The sequence below is a fragment of the Macrobrachium nipponense genome, chromosome 1 (genome assembly GCF_015104395.2).
Source record: "Macrobrachium nipponense isolate FS-2020 chromosome 1, ASM1510439v2, whole genome shotgun sequence".
Classification (NCBI taxonomy): Eukaryota; Metazoa; Arthropoda; class Malacostraca; order Decapoda; family Palaemonidae; genus Macrobrachium; species Macrobrachium nipponense.
The window spans coordinates 149987818-150007472 of NC_087200.1; the positions used below are offsets into that span (position 1 = coordinate 149987818).

At 36.7% G+C, this 19655-nt stretch overlaps 1 protein-coding gene across 1 annotated transcript in view; it reads left to right on the plus strand.

The window, feature by feature from the left end:
• The window catches only part of LOC135219755 (succinate--CoA ligase [ADP/GDP-forming] subunit alpha, mitochondrial-like), a 134957-nt gene extending 116907 nt beyond the window's left edge, over window positions 1-18050 (plus strand). Inside the window, exons 6-7 of the mRNA XM_064256801.1 lie at window positions 3454-3588; window positions 17220-18050. Of these exons, the coding sequence (XP_064112871.1) occupies window positions 3454-3588; window positions 17220-17303 (219 nt within the window). The 3' untranslated portion in view covers window positions 17304-18050. The remainder of the gene's footprint in view (window positions 1-3453; window positions 3589-17219) is intronic.
• Window positions 18051-19655: the final 1605 nt, after the last annotated feature.

Genomic DNA, 19655 nt, shown 5'->3' on the forward strand with positions numbered 1-19655 from the left:
ACGGAATCACATATTGATTTACTCAATAAACATGCTGCCAACGTAATCTGTTAATAAAAAAAAAAAATAGTTCACAATCACAACGAGACATATTCAAGTAATATTTCCTCCTAAAAACATGTCATATAAGAAAAAATAACCTTGTCTCATATAAGTGAAGTATCTAGATATTCGTTTATGCTAGCTTAAAGCAAAAAAATGTGCTCAGAATTGCGTTAAATGTGGGGAAACAAACTCGTATTCGCCATCAGCTGATTTCCAAACCAAAACATTGGCCGCTCCACGGAATACTGGCTTAGATTTATTGTAGTATTTTATAATACAATAATATGAGAATACATACAATATTATTGGATACAGTGAAGTAATGTATAACTATTAAAAGATTTATGGAAAAGATGCATACGTATTTACTTTTTATTCTGTGCTTATCTTAATTTTCGTCACTATGCCATCTACGTAGCAGCGGCATCTCAAGCTTGTATGGTTGTATCTCAATTTTTTGCTTGCGTAACAAAGCAAAAAATCAACAGATTTGCTCAGTTATATTTTGTACTTCTATCCCATAGAAAAACAAACAAATTGCAGAGTTGCCAAATTGAATGTATATGCAAGTTTTGCCTTCTAGAATCAATTTATGCAACAATTGTAAATGTAATTTGTTATAGAAATGTGATTCAATGATATAAATTAAAATATTATTATTCAGGCACGACTGAACAACCTATTGTCTTTATCATGTGAAAGGCTGTTACAAAGACTGCAACTGGACATGCGTACTGCCACTGTATCATATTTATGCATGAAAACAAAATAAAAATACCCTGTAGTACATTTTTCATACACATTTTAAACATAAAAGCATGAAAACTTATAACAAAAAGCTGAAGTTTCATTAACAAAATGAGTTATAAATAGCTCCCAAATTAATAAAATATAACCACATGAAGTCTTTGTAATGCATTTTTCAGAACAGTGGTGGTGGACAAGAATGATCTCTGATATACGCATAGGGTGCTTACAAAAGCTGCCGTAATTTGTATCATATTTATATACAAAAATAAAAATACCCTATATGTAATATTATTTTCATACACATTTTAAACATAAAAGCATGAACATTTATACAATTGACACATCGATTGCTAAAATTGCACTTTTTCAACTCTATTTTCGGAAGAGGGCAGGCAGCGGTGGACAAGAACGAACATGAAAAAACATCCTCTGACAATGTAGAGGGCAATTTCAAAAGCTGCCTTTGTATCATATTTATGCACAGAAATAAAAATACCCTATACGTAATACATTTTCATACACATTTTAAACAAAAGCATGAACATTTATAAATCAACACATCGATCGCTAAATTTGCATTTTTTTTAACTTGATATTTTCGGAAGAGCGGAAGGCAGCAGCTCACAAGAACGAACATGAAAAAAATGTCCTCTTTGATAACTGGAGGGCAGTTTCAAACGCTGCCTGTGTATCATATTTATGTGCAGAAATAAAAATACCCTATACTTAATACATTTTCATACACATTTTAAACATAAAAGCATGAACATTTATAAATTGACACATTCATAGCTAAATTTGCACTTATTTAACTCAATATTTTTGGCATAGAACAACGTCAGGGCAAATAGTTTATCCTAATACCTATGTAATAACACTCAATAAAATTTTTTTTAATATCATTTGCATAACCTTTATGGTCTGAACGGCATTTCTACAAATGTATGTACTCGTTAGAAATAACGGCGCTAGCGGCGCTGTTGACCAAAAATTGTTCCGTAAATATACCTTAAAATTCCTTATTTTTTTAATGAATATTTTTGACGACAGCCATAAAACCGATTCGTTGACAGGCGATTGCGCCGTTAACCATGGGCCGCCTGTACTACGATTCACCAAGGGAGAAGTTCTTAAGGACATGTCTTTCTCCTAGTCTTGCGAAAAGGTTCACCTGTACGCGTTCCCCAAGAACGCACAGTACCAGTGGCTTAGTTTTTTCCTCATATTCTGAAGAATATATCAGACTGGAAGATAGATATGGTCTCATCAGGACCACATTCATGTCTGTCTTCCTTTGGGTCTTTTCCCCACAGGTCCTTGGAACTTTTTCCCTTGGACCTGTGGTGGTTATTCAACAAGTTGTGTTTTCTTACCCAGCTCCTTTAAGAGGACAGGTTGCATCTCTCCTAAGGTGTGTGGTTCTAGATGTTAGAAGGATTCAAGAGAAATTGGCCTCTCCTCCTCCTACCAACTTCTCTTCCTTCAGCAATGCCAGATAACCTCCAAAGCATTCATTCATTCTCTTCTTTCAGGAGAGAATAGTAATCGAACCTACACTTGGTGGATTGGCGCCTGATGTGGTAAGTTTACACATTGAGCTTCTTTTCTATTTTTCTTCTTAGAATCATAGAAGCAATCCTGCTCCTTCCTCTAGCAAGGGGAGGAAGAATTCTGGCAATAAGGCAAACCCTCCTCCGATCTTTGCATTATACTCTTAATCAATTTGTCAGATGCAGGGCAATCCTCCTTGTTCTTACGAACAGGAGGAGTAGCCTAGATGTACTGAACTCTAGTCAGTTGTAGAGCCTCACTCAGATTCCTCCCTCCATTAAGTGAGTCTTCCAAATGTAAAGGAATGAGGGTTTGTATATTGTGTAGGGAAACAAATCACAATTTTTGAAAGTGAATTGTATTTTTGCTAACAATACAAACCTGAGGTCCTTTATACACTAATGCCCACCTCATACTACCCATCAATCTGAAACCTGGGCTGAAAGGCAAAGTGGAATGTTTACATCTAGGCAGGAGACCCCCTCCCAGAAGCTAGTCACGTCCTAACCACCTTGTTCAAGAGTTTTAACGGCCATGCTCCAGCTTTGCCGTAAAGCAATTCCTAATGTAAAGGACCTCAAGTTTGTATACTTGATAGGAAAAATACAATCTACTATAAAAAAATTTTTATATGTGAATGATAATTACAAAATACCAATTAAAATAGGCTGCTAATTACTTGATATGGAGTTGCATGCAAGCTAGCTCCAGGTACTGTTACATATTGGGTTTCTTTATTTACTTGGAGGGGCTGACTCCCAACTGTCTGTGTAAGAGTAGTGCCACTGTATTGATAACAAGAAATCTGATGAGGAAATTTTGTCTGTTTATTTTTTGGGTTTGCCTTGAAAAAAAAAAAAAAAAACTTGTTTTTTCTTCCAAACTGTAACACTATTAAAAACAAATCCTTTGGGTCAGCCCAATGAGAGTTAGGTATTTTAATAAATATTTAAACATAACAATTATTCATCATTCTTAATGATTTGTATCTTATTTTATGTACATTTTTAGTATTCCTATTTTCTTTTAGCAAATTTTGATTGAAAGTTATCAGCGTAATAGAAAAATCAAAGTGTGGAAAGTAATGAAATTATAATTTTTTTCCAGGGAGAAGGGGCCAAGCCTGTTGTATCATTTATTGCAGGTCTTACTGCCCCACCTGGTCGTCGTATGGGTCATGCAGGTGCCATCATTTCAGGGGGTAAAGGAGGAGCAGAGGACAAAATTAAAGCTTTAGAAAGTGTAAGTATTTGTAAGGAAGGATTAAAATTACTATTACGTAGGCTTTACTACCCACATTTATCATATTAAAGGTTTTAGCAACATTACATGTCCATTGCTTTGTCTTTATTATCTATTTTCTTTTGGATTTTCCCACTGGGCTCTTAATTTAGTTTCCCTTCCTCTTGTAAAAACTACCATTTATTTCTTTCCTTACATTTCATTAAAAGTAATGTAAAGGCCCTCTTGCTCAGTAGCTTGTTGAAAAGGTGGCAGAGCCTGCGGGGCCAGTATCAGAATCCAGTACAGGCCTTGGTCCAGGTAGCAAAGACAACCATCTTCTTGCACATGGAGAATATGCACTTCATGATACTCTCCATCTATCTCACACACTTTCAACACACGTTTTTTGAAAAGCTAGAGTGAGGATGATAACTTGTCTCAGAGCTCATTGTACATCATATTGGAATTTAATTAACCCTTAAACGCCGATTGGACGTATTTTACGTCGACATTTTTTTGTCTCTGGGGTGCCAACTGGACGTATTTTACGTTGACATACAAAAGTTTTTTAAAAATTCGCGGAAAAATACTTATAGGCCTACCAGCCGAAAACTCTTGAATCACGCTCCTTGGGGGATGCTGGGAGTTCACGGATCAAGGTGTTGATTTGTTTACAATAGTTACGCTGGCGCGCAAGCTCGAATTTCTTTCTTGCCGCACTAAAAAGTATCGGTGACACATCTCGGAAATTATTTCGTCACTTTGACATAATTATTGTACCATTTTAAATTAGCCGTTACTTGGAGTATTATATATGAAAATGTGTGCATTTTTATGTAGAATACAACAAAAAAATACTCATGATTGTAGCTTTTATCAGTTTTGAGATATTTTCATATAAATAACGATAAGTGCCAAAATTTCAACCTTCGGTCAACTTTGACTCTACCGAAATGGTCGAAAAATGCAATTGTAAGCTAAAACTCTTATATTTTAGTAATATTCAATCATTTACCTTCATTTTGCAACAATTTGGAAGTCTCTACCACGATATTTCAATTTATGGTGAATTTATGAAAAAACTTTTTCCTTACGTCCGCGCGGTAACTCTTTAGAAAAAATCATACGTGCGATTGTGGTAATGTTTGCACCATTTTAAATTAGCCGTTACATAAAGTTTTACCTATGGAAATGTGTGCAATTTCATGCACAATACAACTAAAACAACCTATGGTTGTAGCATTTATCAGTTTTGAAATATTTTCATATAAAAAATGATAAGTGACAAATTTTCAACCTTCGGTCAACTTTGACTGTACCGAAATGGTCGAAAAACGCAATTGTAAGCTAAAACTCTTATATTCTAGTAATATTCAATCATTTACCTTCCTTTTGCAACAAATTGGAAGTCTCTAGCACAATATTTTGATTTATGGTGAATTTAATGTTTGCACCATTTTAAATTAGCCGTTACATAAAGTTTTACATATGAAAATGTGCGCAATTTCATGTAGAATACAACAAAAAATAATTGAAGGCTGTAGCTTTTCTCATTTTCGAAATATTTGCATATAAATCACGATAAATAGTAAAAAAAAACCACATTCGGTCCATTTTGACTCTACCTAAATGGTCGAAAAACGCAATTGTAAGCTAAAACTCTTAAAGTCTAGTAATATTCAGTCATTTATCTTCATCTTGAAACAAATTCGAAGTCTCTAGCACAATATTTAGATTTATGGTGAATTTAAAAAAAAACTTGCCTTCCCTCCGCACGCGGATTCTCCGCCACAAATCTCCGAAATGCGTACGTAGCATTCTAGGAATATTTGTGCCATTTCATAATAGGCATTTCATAGAGTTTTATATATGAAAATGTGCGCAATTTCATGTAGAATAAAACTAAAAATATTTAAAGGTTGTAGCTTTTCTAATTTCCTAAATAATTGCATATAAAAAAATATATAAAAAAACTCTATATTCGGTCAATTTTAACTCTTCAGATATGGTCGAAAACTACAATTGTAAGCTAATACTCTTACAGTATAGTAATATTCAATCATTTATCTTCATTTTGAAACAAATTGGAAGTCTCTATAACAATATTTAGATTTATGGTGAATTTTTGAAAAAAATATTTGTTTACGTTCGCGCGTCACGAATTCATACATCATTTTGTGATAATATTTTTTCTGTGTTGCTTTTATCGTTTTACAATGTGTTACATACCAAAATGATTGCAATTTAGTGTACATTACAACAACAAAAAAAAAAATAACTTGTTACTTTTAACCGTTTTGCGCGTAGCGCGATTTGAATACAGTTGTATATGAAATTTTGTTTTTGTGCTATCATATATCACATTATTTATATATGATAATGATAATTTTTTTTCATTTCTGATGGTTGCATACTAAACTTCAGGCAATGACAAAAAAGGAGCCAAAAATGAACCCTTAATCTTGAAAACTAAGCGCGCTGTGATTTTTTGAAAAAAATATTTTTTCCGCTTCCTCGCTCACTCCGAGACCCCCTCGGCACACGGAAGACGATTTTTAATATACCCCTTCGATGTTTAAGGGTTAATAGGCAGAGATGCCTAATTCTGAAAGTCAAGATATAGTTTACAGTGGACCCCCTTATTCTCGCTAGGGGGCAAGACTGGTGTCACCAACACACTATCGGTGTCGCTATCATGAAATTTGAATCTATACTGATGCAAAATAACAGAAACTATAGTTATGTAATTACGGGGTAAGTAAAATTAACCCTTAAATGCCTATTGGACGTATTTTATGTCTAGATAAATTGTCTTTTGGGTACCAATCGGACGTAATTTACATTGACATAGAAAAGTTTTTTTAAAAATTCGCGGAAAAATACTTATAGGCCTACCAGCCGAAAACTTTTGTATCACGCACCTTGGGGGATGCTGTGTTCACGGATCAAGGTGTTGTTTTGTTTACAATCGTTACGCAGGTGCGCAAGCACGAATTTCTTTCTTATCACACTAAAAAGTATCAGTGACACATTTCGGAAATTATTTTGTCACTGACATAATTTTTGCACCATTTTAAATTAGCTGTTACATGGAGTATTAGATATGAAAATGTGTGCATTTTCATGTAGAATACAAACAAAAATACTCATGATTGTAGCTTTTATCAGTTTTGAAATATTTTCATATAAATAACGATAAGTGCCAAAATTTCAACCTTTGGTCAACTTTGACTCTACCAAAATGGTCGAAAAATGCAATTGTAAGCTAAAACTCTTATATTTTAATAATATTCAATCATTTACCTTCATTTTACAACAAATTGGAAGTCTCTAGCACAATATTTTGATTTATGGTGAATTTATGAAAAAACTTTTTCCTTACGTCCGCGTGGTAACTTCCGAAAAAATCATACGTGCGATTGTTGTAATGTTTGCACCATTTCAAATTAGCCGTTACATAAAGTTTTATATATGGAAATGTGCGCAATTTCATGCACAATACAACTAAATACAACCCATGGTTGTAGCTTTTATCAGTTTTGAAATATTTTCATATATAAATAACGATAAATGCCAAAATTTCAACCTTCGGTCAACTTTGACTACCGAAATGGTCGAAAAACGCAATTGTAAGCTAAAACTCTGATATTCTAGTAATATTCAATCATTTACCTTCATTTTGCAACAAATTGGAAGTCTCTAGCACAATATTTTGATTTATGGTGAATTTAAAAAAAAAAAAAATTTTCCTTATGTCCGCTCGGTAACTCTTCCGAAAAAATCATACGTGCGATTGTCGTAATGTTTGCACCATTTTAAATTAGCCGTTACATAAAGTTTTATATATGAAAATGTGTGCAATTTCATGTAGAACACAACAAAAAATAATTGAAGGTTGTAGCTTCTTTCATTTTCGAAATATTTGGATATAAATCATGATAAATAGAAAAAAAAACCACGTTTGGTCAACTTTAACTCTACCGAAATGGTTGAAAAACGCAATTGTAAGCTAAAACTCTTACAGTTTAGTAATATTCAGTCATTTATCTTCATTCTGAAACAAATTCGAAGTCTCTAGCACAATATTTAGATTTATGGTGAATTTAAAAAAAAAGAGTTAAAAAAAAAAAAAAACTTTCCTTCCCTCTGCGCACGGATTTTCCGCCGCAAATCTCCGAAATGCGTATGTCACATTCTCGGAATATTTGCTCCATTTCATATTAGACGTTTCATAGAGTTTTATATATGAAAATGTGCACAATTTCATGTAGAATACAACAAAAAATAATTGAAGGTTGTAGCTTTTCTCATTTTTGAAATATTCACATATAAAAAAAATATATAAAAAAAATTTGACATTCGGTCAACTTTAACTCATCCGAAATGGTCAATAACTGCATTTGTAAGCTAAAAATCTTACAGTATAGTAATATTCAATCATTTATCTTCATTTTGAAACAAATTGGAAGTCTCTAGAACAATATTTAGATTTATGGTGAATTTTTGAAAAAATAATTTTTTACATCTGCGCCTTATAAATTCATGCATCATTTTGTGATAATATTTTCCCTGTTTTGCTTTGATAATTTTACAATGTGTTATATACCAAAATGATTGCAATTTAGTGTACAATACAACGAAAAAAATTAACTCTTTAGCTTTAACCGTTTTGCTCACAGCGCAATTTGAATACAATTACATATGAAATTTTGTTTTCGCACTATCATATATCGCATTATTTTTATATGAAAAATTATTTTTTTTTCATATCTGATGGTTGCATACTTAACTTCAGGCAATGACAAAAAAGGAGACAAAAATGAACTTTTAATCTTGAAAACTAAGCGCGCTGTGATTTTTTGAAAAAAATATTTTTTTCGATTCGGCGCTCACTCCGAGACCCCCTAGGCATACGGGAGACGATTTTTATTATACTCCTTAGGCGTTTAAGGGTTAAAATTGTTTTATTCTAAAAAAATAATTTTCCCTGGTACAGACTGAGGGAAGTGTGTCTGAAGGGGCTAGCAATGACTGCAACAACTTCTGAAAAATCTTTCTTAGGAGTTGCTGAATAGCATCCTTCCATGGAGCTGGAGGGAGGTCACTATCCGATGTAACCGGCCGTTATATCACTACCAAATGCAACCGGCCATTGTGTTCTTGCTTCTGCAGGGTTGGGGGTGAAGGGCAGCATTCTTGGGATGTCCACCAGCAGGTGGAGAAGGTTTGTGTTCCACTCTGCTTGTGGCCACCTGGGAGCTGTGTGTGTCATCCTCAGACCATGGGACACCAAAAGTTTTTTGGGGATGGGACTCCTGACTTTTGTCTGGAAGCCCACCAATATGTTTTGGGTGGGGAGTTCATTCCCATTAGTGGGATCAGAACTCCCAGCAGGCAGATTGGCTTATACCTGGGCCACCGCAAACGTATTGGTGCTATCCTGAAAGGGTAGAGTATGGGGTGGACCATTGGGAGTCAACTCTCACTAGTGCCATTGGTGGAGATTGTGAATACCTGAGTGATTCACGATACTTTCTTGATATAACCAAGTAGTAATACTTGTATGAATGTACAACTGTGTGCATGAGTATATGTATGTATGTATGTATGTCATATATGTGAGTGTGTACAAGAGCATAGTACGTGTGCGAGTGTGGACGATTTTTTTTTTTTTTTTTGTAAACCAAATATGGATCTGGACTCGCTGGCACCATTTACTTCTAGCTCAAACAAAGACCATTCTTTAAACCCCCCAGATGCCAATAATAGAGTGAAGCATTTGAGAGTTATACATATGAAAAATATTCCACTTCAGTGTAACTATGAGGATATCTCGACATCTTTGAACATGTTTGGCAATATAGCTGAGATTTGTATAAACTTTCATGACGCAGATGGAAAATGGGAAGCTTGGGTAACTTTTGATAAACATGAAGATGCTTTTAAAGCAACCTGTTGTTTTGATACTTTGAAAGTATGTAACTCATTAGTTAAAGGAGCTTGATGGACAAAGCCCCAAGAAACTAAGACATTTATAAACCTGCAGAATGGAAGCGAATCAACTCCAATAGTAGCACCATTGGTAAGATAAGAGTCCCCCAACCTCCTAAATGGCTGGTAGTAAAAGCCAAGGAGGAGAATTTCAACTATTACAAGTTCAGTAGGTACCTTCACCAAAAAGTAGGTGGCATAGTGAGGGGTGATATTACTAGATTTGGTAAAAGCTCTGTGCTAATTCATGCAAAATCTAAAACTCACAGATGCTAACAATGATGAAAGTTGAAAACAATGATATAATAGAGAAAATTAGTTCTCACCTAAATTTTAGCTATGGAAGAGGTGTTGTTTTCGATAAAGACTTGTACGAGTTTACTGAAGCAGAAATTTTAGATGTGTCCACCAACTGTATGGAAAGTGAACAAGGTCCCATATGGTAATAGGATGATTTTTACGTTTGGAGATAGTAATGTACCGTCTCATATAATAATAGAAAATTAAAGAGTGCGAGTTAGACCTTTTCATCCAAAAGCATTACAGTGTTTAAATTGTTTTAAATTTGGTCATCCATCAGAAGTTTGTAAAAATATTAAGATGTGTGATAATTGCTCTCCCCTAAAACATGGCCCATGCTCAGATATACCTAAATGTATTAATTGTCAGCTGGCCCACAAATCAGTTGATAAAATATGCGAAGAATTTAAAAGTTGAAACAGCAGCAGTTAATAAAGCATATACAGAGCACATCAGTATTCGACATGCAAAACGACTCTTGGGAAGAGCCAAGAGTTATTCTAAAGCTCTTACTTCCACAAGGGCTCCACTTCAGTCCGTTACTTCTTTCTCATTCTCAATGAAGGATGCCAGTGCCCCTGTGGTCCAATTTTCCACCACTAGGGCTCCACTCCAATCTGCTGATCCTTCCTCATCCTCAATGAAGGATGCTTCTACTCCTGTGGCCTGACATACTGGGCCAAGTGCTCAGCCTAGTAAGGTTAGAGCACAAACGGCCAAGACGGATATTAAAAACTTTCCATATAATAAACTGGATATCTCCCTCAAACCTCCCTCTACTCCTCCTTTTGTGTTATCTCAGGCAGAATCTCTGCCTGATTTAATGGAATTGGAGGGAAAAAAAAAATGAAGAGAGTAAGAACACCCTCATCCTCTCTTCCATTAACTCCAACAAAAGATAAAACCAAAAATCAACGAGCAAGCTGGAGAAGAAAAACACTCGTCATCCAAAGCTTCCCATCCGCTAAACATTAAAAAATGACCTTGAATAGAGGACTACCCTCCAAAACATAGACACCTTCTCTTCAATTTTACAATGGAATTGTCAGGGACTTCGTGCAAAATATGAGGAACTTAAAGTCTTACTCTATGAATACTTCCCTATTGCTGTATGTTTACAAGAAACAATGCTTGATGTCCACACGCCTTGGCCAAGAGATTATATATCATAAAGAACACAATATAATTTGGAAGTGGGAAGAGATGGAGGTTGCCTTATATATGTTCGCAGAGATCTTCCTCATTTTCCAATCTCACTAAAAACATCTTTACAGGCTGTTACAGTCCAAATTCACTTAAGACAAAAATACACACACTGTTTCCTTTATCTTCCACCAGATCCCATCACTCGAGAAGAGCTAATTGGTTTACTTCATCAGCTACCGCGACCATTTCTTCTCATGGGAGACTTAAATGGCAGACATCCTTTATGGGGAAGATGTGACATCAAATCAAAAAGGGAATATTATAGCTTCCATAATAGAAAATGAGAACCCACTCATTATCATATCCAGACAGGTACAGTCTCATGCTTAGACCTTACAATATCTAGTTCCAATTGCACGATGGATTTCAGATGGAAGACGAATGATGACTGGCAAAGCAGTGACCATGTTCCCATAATAATAAATGCCAATGATGACCCGCCAGTTCAAAGATCTCCACGGTGGAATATTGAAAAGCAGATTGGAACAAATTTAAAGAGTTAAGCGCAATAGAAAGTGATGCAAATGACTTCCCAACAGCAGATGATGCAATAGATTTATTAAATGGGACATTCCATACAGCAGGTATACATTCTATACCAAAAGCTACAGGTCTTTTTAGGCGACGCCCAGTCCTGTGGTGGTCTGAAGAAATCACACTGTTACACCGAGTCACAAGAACATCACTGACGCGTTATCGTAGATACCGAACCATGGCAAATATGATACTATATAAACAGAATAGAGCCCGTTTTCGAAAGGCAATGAAAACTTCCAGAAGGCAGTCATGGGCATCATTTGTGTCATGGGCATCATTTGTATCCTCCATTAACTGCCGAACACCTATCTGCATTACTATATGGGGGAAAAAAAAAAAAAAAGATTGCCAGGAAATTTACTCCCAATCCTCCCCCAGTACTTGAAGTTAATAACGACCATTGCCAATGCAAAAGACGTAAGTGATAAACTTGCCGATCATTTTGCTCAAGTTTAAAAAAAATCTGACAGTTCCCCTGGATATCAATATAGAAGAAGAGAAGAACAACTGCCATTAGACTTTTCCAGATAGGGTTGAGCCATATAATATACCCTTTACAGAAAGGGAATTTGATGCTGCCCAAGCCAGCAGCCCTAACACTGCCCCTGGTCCGGATGAAATTCCTTATGAAACGTTGAGGCATATTTCAAAAAATACAAAACTCTTTATAATAAGTATTATTAATAGATTATGGCATGAAAGTAGCTACCCAACCATATGGGAATTGGCTTTGGTTTTACCTTTTGTTAAACCAGGTAAAGACCTTTTCTCAGTGGCTAGCTATCGACCAATGGCACTAACTTGCTGTTTATGCAAGCTAATGGAAAAAATGGTGAATACAAGATTTGTCTGGTATTTGGAATGTATAATATCTTTTAATCCTCACAATGTGGATTTAGAAAAATGCACTCGGCAGTAGATGTCCTACTGCAGTTGGAAACCTCCATATGTGAAGCATTTGCCTCCAAGCAGCACCGTATAGCTTTTTTTTTTTATATTGGGAAAGCTTATGATACTGCTTGGAGGCATGGCATTCTTAAGACAATTCATAATTCTGATCTATGAGGAAAATTGCCCCTATTCATATTCATTAAAGCATTCTTGAAATGTAGACATTTTTAAGTTAAAGTGGGCAGTATATTATCAGATAGAAGATGCCAAGAAGAGGGTGTCCCACAAGGGAGTGTGCTTAGTGTCACACTTTTTGCGTTAGCAATAAATGGTGTCACGTCTGTTATACCCAAGGATGTATCGAGTACCCTATTCGTAGACGATCTTTCAATATCTGTTGTTACATCACGAATGTCTGTTGCAGAAAGAAAATTACAGTCGACAAAAAATAAGATAGTAAACTGGGCAGAACAGCAGGGATTTAAAATATCAGCCAGTAAGACTACTGTTATGCATTTTTGCCACTTTCGGGGAGTACATCCTGACCCAGACCTTTATCTGTATGACCCTGTGTTGAAGAGGTACGCTTCTTAGGCCTCATATTCGACAGAAAACTCAATTGGCTTCCCCATCTGAAACATATTAAAACCAAATGCCTTGAAGCTTTAGGTATTTTGAAAGTATTATCTAATACTAACTGGGAAGCAGACAATTATAAAACTGCACAAATCGCTTATTATTTCAAAGTTACTTTATGGATGTGAGTATATTCTTCTGCATCATCTAATCATCTTGCTATCTTAGATTCAGTACATCATACCGGTATACGCTTGGCAACGGGTGCCTTCTGATCTTCTCCCATCTTAAGTTTATTAATTGATGTGGAAGAAATCCCACTAGAGTTATAGCGCCAGTCATCAATTATCAGGTATTGGTTTAGGGTTCAGAGAATCCCCAACTCTAAAGCCTTTGAAGCAGCAAATAGAAACTTTTTCAACTTTTATGAAAATCATCCAAGGTTTCCTAAGCCTTTTAGTTTTAGAGTAAAAAAGGTCTTGGAAACAATGAATATGTTAAGAAATCCAGTATGTCCAGTTAATTTACCAACTACCCCAGCATGGAAATTATCTGTAATTAAATTTTGTAAATATTTTAAAGGTTTTAAAAGAGAGAAATCAGATCCAGAAATCAGAGCATTATTTTTAGAACATACTGCAGAGCACTCAGGCTCTACATTTGTTTTTACCGATGGGGTCGGATGTGGAGTTTTTAGTGATGATTTTAGTCGCAGAGGAGCACTACCCATCATAGCATCGAACTTCACAGCGGAACTTTATGGAATTTTAACAGCATTGGAACATATTGCAACCCTTAAGAATTCCGCTAATATCACCATCTTTTGTGATTCCAAAAGTGTATTACAGGCACTTGAAATTTTTAATACTGGTCATCCCATTACATAGAAAATCTCTGTGGGTATTTTTACATCAACGTACAGGGATTACTATATCGTTTTGCTGGGTCCCAGGGCACGTAAATATATTTGTAAATGAAAAAGCAGACCAGCTGGCTAAATCAGCAGCAACCAATATGGTACAAAGACCAATTGCTGTACCATATAGACTTTTTTCCTCATGTATCAAAGTTCATGCAAGATTATTGGAACAGGAATGGAACAAAGTAAGACCAAATAAAATGAAATAGTTTACCACACATACACACCCTTGGAAATATAAATGAGCGGTGAATTCCAACCTTACTGTGACGACTGCCTCGTCCTGATGACTATTGAGCATTTGGTAGTTGAATGTCCTAGTCATCGGGAACAGAGAGCATCACTTTTAAAGACAAAAGAGATAGAGATGGTAGTTACAGTTTGGCAAAGATATTGGGTGAAGAAGCGCAGTATGATTATGAGTGTGTTATTGAGTTTTTAAAGAAATTTAGGTATATTTCACTTTTGTTTATGTGTGTAGCTTTTAGCTTTGGTTTTTCAATATGTATGTGAGGAAACATGAGTAAATGTATTTATTGCCTGTTTGTGTTTTATGAGAGCTGAAAGTCAGCTCGGTGGCCTGGTTAAACTATTTTTATAATAATAATAATAATTTAGCTTTAGTGTTGTTTAGTGTTTATATAGCGGCTTTGCATTAGCTGTAGTGTAATAACTGATGTGGAATTTTAAGGGTTTTTTATGATTGTGTGTGTATTTTTCCTAAATTGGTTGCCCAAATGGATTCATTCAGCATCAATGATTCTGGTAGTCACGACGCCAGATAATTATTAATTATTCATTCATTCCACTTTTGCCTCCACCGGTCTGGAGTCAACTCTTAAGCCCCAAGGATAGCCTCTCGGACAAGGGCAATGTTTTGTTGCTTATTCAGGGGGAGAGCCTTGAATGCAGTATGCCCTTTGCCAGCGGGATGTTTGCCAAGGAGGAGGGTCACTTCCTGAGGTGTAGGATTGAAGTTCTCGAACACCTGCTCAACATGATCGAGCCAGGTGTCGGGCTTGCTATCATCCCAATTCCTAATGAGGGTTCCCATGCTGTGGAGGTGACAGTGTGAAGGAGGGGTCGTAGGGGGCATCGCACTCGGGTGCAAGAGTAGCACTCTGGACTGCCATAGCCAGTTGATGTGCTCTCTCTTAGGCTTCTGTCTTTCTCTCTTTCTGCTGCCTGGAGTGGTCTCCAGCAGCTTCTCTTTTCTCTTGTGCTTCTTTCTCTTTATCCCTTTCTGTTGCCTGGAATGCCCTCCAGCTCCATGCTTTTCTGGCTTCGCTGCGTTACTGGCCATCTTCTCAGAGGTAAAATGCTAGTAGCCTAGCCTAGGAATAATAGGATGGATGACAGTCACAAAAATTTAAATGTTGCAAAGGGTATGCGGAATACTGAGCGCTATACCAGGGAAATAACAAGGATCCCTATGACTGGAATATCTGCAGAAGCAGATGAGACAACAACCAAAAGGCTGAAAATGGCCTCTACGTACCGTGGAAATCTCATGCATGTGACATGGAAATACTAGTTGAACACACTGTAAATGCCTCACGCAAGGGGGCCTGGGAATAATAGTCTAAAAATGAAATCCACTCCGGTGCAGAAAAACTCATGCAGGCAACGTGGAAATGGTAGTCAAACAAACTGTAAATCTTCACGCAAATGTTAGATCCCGGTAAATAACGGCTCAACTAAGTTGTAGTGGATTGCCATGTTAAGACAGAACACTTGACACCTATACTGGGTTGAAATCACCTTTAAATCTCTGTAAATAACAGTTAACTGGCGTGTAAATTAAGTACAGGTGGAAAACTCGACGCCTATACTGGATTAAAAAATTAATTCCGTAAATGTGGAAACCTCAAGGCGAATACTGGGTAAAACTTGCAATTGGATCTATAAATACCATTTCAACTGGTTTGTAAATGGTATGTGGAGACGGAAAAATTGATGCCTATACGGGGGGGGGAGACCCGTAAACGTGGAAACGTCAACACGAATACTGGGTAAAATTGCAATTGGATCTGTAAATAGCAGTTCAACTCGGGTGTAAATAAAAGAAATTGTCATGTACTCACGGAAAACTCAACACGAATAGACAAGGTAAATTGCCATTGATAAATAAAAATGTATATGGGATTTTAACGTCTTGGTCAACACTAGTCGGCAATGCTCATTAGCCTCATTTTGTTACAGCTAGTGTTGGAAACAAAAACGATTCCTTAAGGAAAGAGGAAGAACCAAAACAAAAATAAAAATTCTCTCACCACTGCATGAAGTATGCATCGCACCAACTTCACGGGATTTCCATTATACCCTTTAATACTTTATATAATGTCTCCCTCGCAAAACTAAAGATCTACCAAACCTAACTCTCGTGAATTTAAATTCCTGGAGATTTAGTCTCACACATGGGCAGGTGAGACAGAGGGAGGTTTGGGGAAGGAGGTTGGGGGATTGGACTCGCACCTGGCCACACAATACCGCAGGGCTTTTGACCAAAAAAAGGAAAACAAATACACATTGCTTGTACTTGCACTTTTATCTTTCTTCATATCGAACAGACTTTCTGCTTTAATGATTGCATCATCCATAAGTAAATTAGAAAAATATCGTGATCTTCCTCAAAGTCAAGTTGACATAATTTAAGGTTTTGTTTATGGCGCTGCCAATGTTAGTCATGAAAGTAGCTTCCCTGCTCGCTATAAGAAAAGTTTGACCAATCTTAAAAAACACAATACAATTCATATTGCAAAAGCTGGTAAGTTAAATAGTATACGTAGCAATTTTAGATAAAGTTAACTACATAGATGTATACAAGTCCTACAGGATGATGCTAAGACTTAAAAAAACTAGCAAAATATCCCCTTGATCAAGTCATAAAAATCTTTAATAACAGTGAAAAATTCCTTAAAGATAAAAAGAACTACTAGGTAAGTTGCATATACCACAATGAGGGCTCTTTATGATTGATGAATTTGCATGAAAGTTTTAAAGTTCATTGCTGAGAACTATAAAGTTTGACTTGTGAATTTGTTTACAGACAGAATTAAGTGGTACCTTTGTTAATAATGTATTCTAACCTCTAACAGTTTGTTAGTTGTTTGCAAATTTGAACTAAAAACATTTCAGCTGGTATCTGGTGGTTGTTATGGTTATAATTTTCTTGATGAATTTTTTACTGTTTGTATTACTGAATCTATGAATATTTTTGGTCTTCCAGGCTGGTGTAATTGTATCCCGAAGTCCTGCACAGATGGGTAATTTATTACGTGAAGAAATGAAGCGCCTAAATCTGGCTGCTTAGGCCTAACTGATTAGCAGTTGAAGAGGGATCATACAGTAAAGAAATGGAATTAGCTGCTTTAACTATAAAACATTCTGTCCCTTAAGCTTTACAGTTTATTGGCATCATGGGTTATGCAAAATCTGTCATCATCCTGAATAAGTGACTAAACAATGCAGGGGATCCTGACTTAATTGTTGCATATTTCAGTGTTGTAAGGCACATTGCTTTGGTTCAGTGTTACTGGCTCCAAAAAAGGTTAAAAGTTTGAGCATTGATACTTAATTGAAAGCCCTTTGAAAACAGATAGCTCCATTTGTCATGAAAACAGACTGTTAGCTATTATTTCTTGTTTGCTGATTGAGCCCTCAAGGAATTAACATGGGCATACATTTTATCTTGTGGTTATGCTGGCATTTAACATTTTGTGATTAATTTTCAACTTGTGCACCAATGCTTCTCACAGGAATTAAAAAAAATTGTTAATGAAATCTTATTCCATGTATCTTACTGATGTTTATTTTCTCATGATTCTTTCAATCATTTTAGTTGAATGAATGTCCAGTGAAATGTGGAGCTTTTCAAACTATATTTTTGACAGTTTTGTATTGTTTGGGACTACTGTGAATGGTGGCTAGCCTTTGGGAGTTTATCAAGAAAAATTCCATTTGTTGCTTACCTGTTCTATCAATTTTGTAAATAATTTAAAGTTTTTATTGTCATCACGTGTACAGTTATCTAAGAATACATAGTACATGTTATATGAAAGGCTATTTCTCAAGACCAAACTTTTATTTTTCGAGGAAGTTATCCATGAGCAAATAACCATACACCACTAAACATATTTAATGGTGAAAATGATCGAACTGATGTACAAGACAAGGTTTTGAGCAATAATGAAACCAAAAATAACTTAATACACACACTAATTAGAAATTTATCAGTTCAATTTTGTAAAATATCTCGTGGCTTCACATAAGTAGGTTTGAATTTTTTCTCACTAATGACCTACATTTGGATCAGCTATCAAGTTGCTACCAACCTTCAGAGAGGTCATTGTCGGCTAAGCAGGTTGACCAAGGTGGGTCTAGTTTGCCTTAGACCCCAGTCTCTCACTGCAGCAACTGACTGCGGGGCAGTTTCCCTCTTGCAGCAGTAAGCAGTGACCATGGAGGCAACTGCTCTGGCAGCCTCCTCAGGGGCGATGATCCCTGGAGAGGATTCCACATTTGTAAGACTGTGTCAGTCTGGAGGTAGGGCAATTTCCTACCTAGCCCACCAGACAGCAAACCTGTTGGTGAACCTGGTCCTTAAGAGGAGAGACGCCATCTTGACTTACCTGACCAGGACCTTGGGGCCCAAGTCTGCTATGACCCTAAGGAACAGACCTCTGCTAAGTTCCTCTTATCTCTTTTCTAGAGAGATGGTAGATGTACCTCATCTGCCAGGCAGTGACAAGGTCTTTGGGACCTTGCGTGTTGCTGTGGCCCAACCTTTAAGTCAGGCTAGCTCTTTCTCAGGACCTATAAAAACTCCTTTGAAGGGTGCTCAAGGAAAAACCCAACATTCTTCTTCCTCTTCTGCTCAGAATTGTCCCTTTCAGTCCTCCTCTTCCTCAGGGAAGGAAGGTAAAGGTAGCAAAGAGAAGAGGAAAGGATACGCTAAGGGGAGCGTTCCCCTCCAGCTGCCGCCCGGGGGGGGAGGTTTGCCTGTCATACCATTGGGCAACTTGGCAGCAATATGGAGCAGAGACCTGGGTAGTGGATATCCTTCTGGAAGGATATCTTCTCCCCTTCAAGTCTCTGTTTCCTCTCACTGATCTGGTCCATCCCCAAACTTATCTACCTGGTTTGTTGAAGGACATGGCACTCAAGTAAGAAGTGCCCCATGCTGACCACAGGTGCAATTGAAATCGTCCACGCTTTTACAGCCGCATCTTTCTCGTGGAGAAAGCCTCAGGGGGTTGGAAACCGGTCCCCCCTCATTATGGGACCACCTTGACGTGGTGAGGGGCTCTCGAACCTCAGGAATTTCTTCCCAGGTTCGAACCCAAGAGTCCCATATGACATTATATATTTTTGAGTTAACTTCTGTGGACTTTTCCATTTTTGCCAAAATTTCTGAAAGCAAGTAAATGAGAAAACATACCATGGATTAACGTGGAGTTAAATCCGAAGCTAAATAGTGAGAACTGTGGTAGATCCATCCTCTACCTGACAATGTTCGGACCGATTTTTCAGGCGGAACTATTCTGTGGGGCTGGACCACAGATTCCAGGGGGGGCCCTGGTTCTAAGAATAGAACTCTATGCATTCTATCCAGTTTGCCCATAATGTGATTAGGATGGGGATAATTGTATTATCGTAATACTCT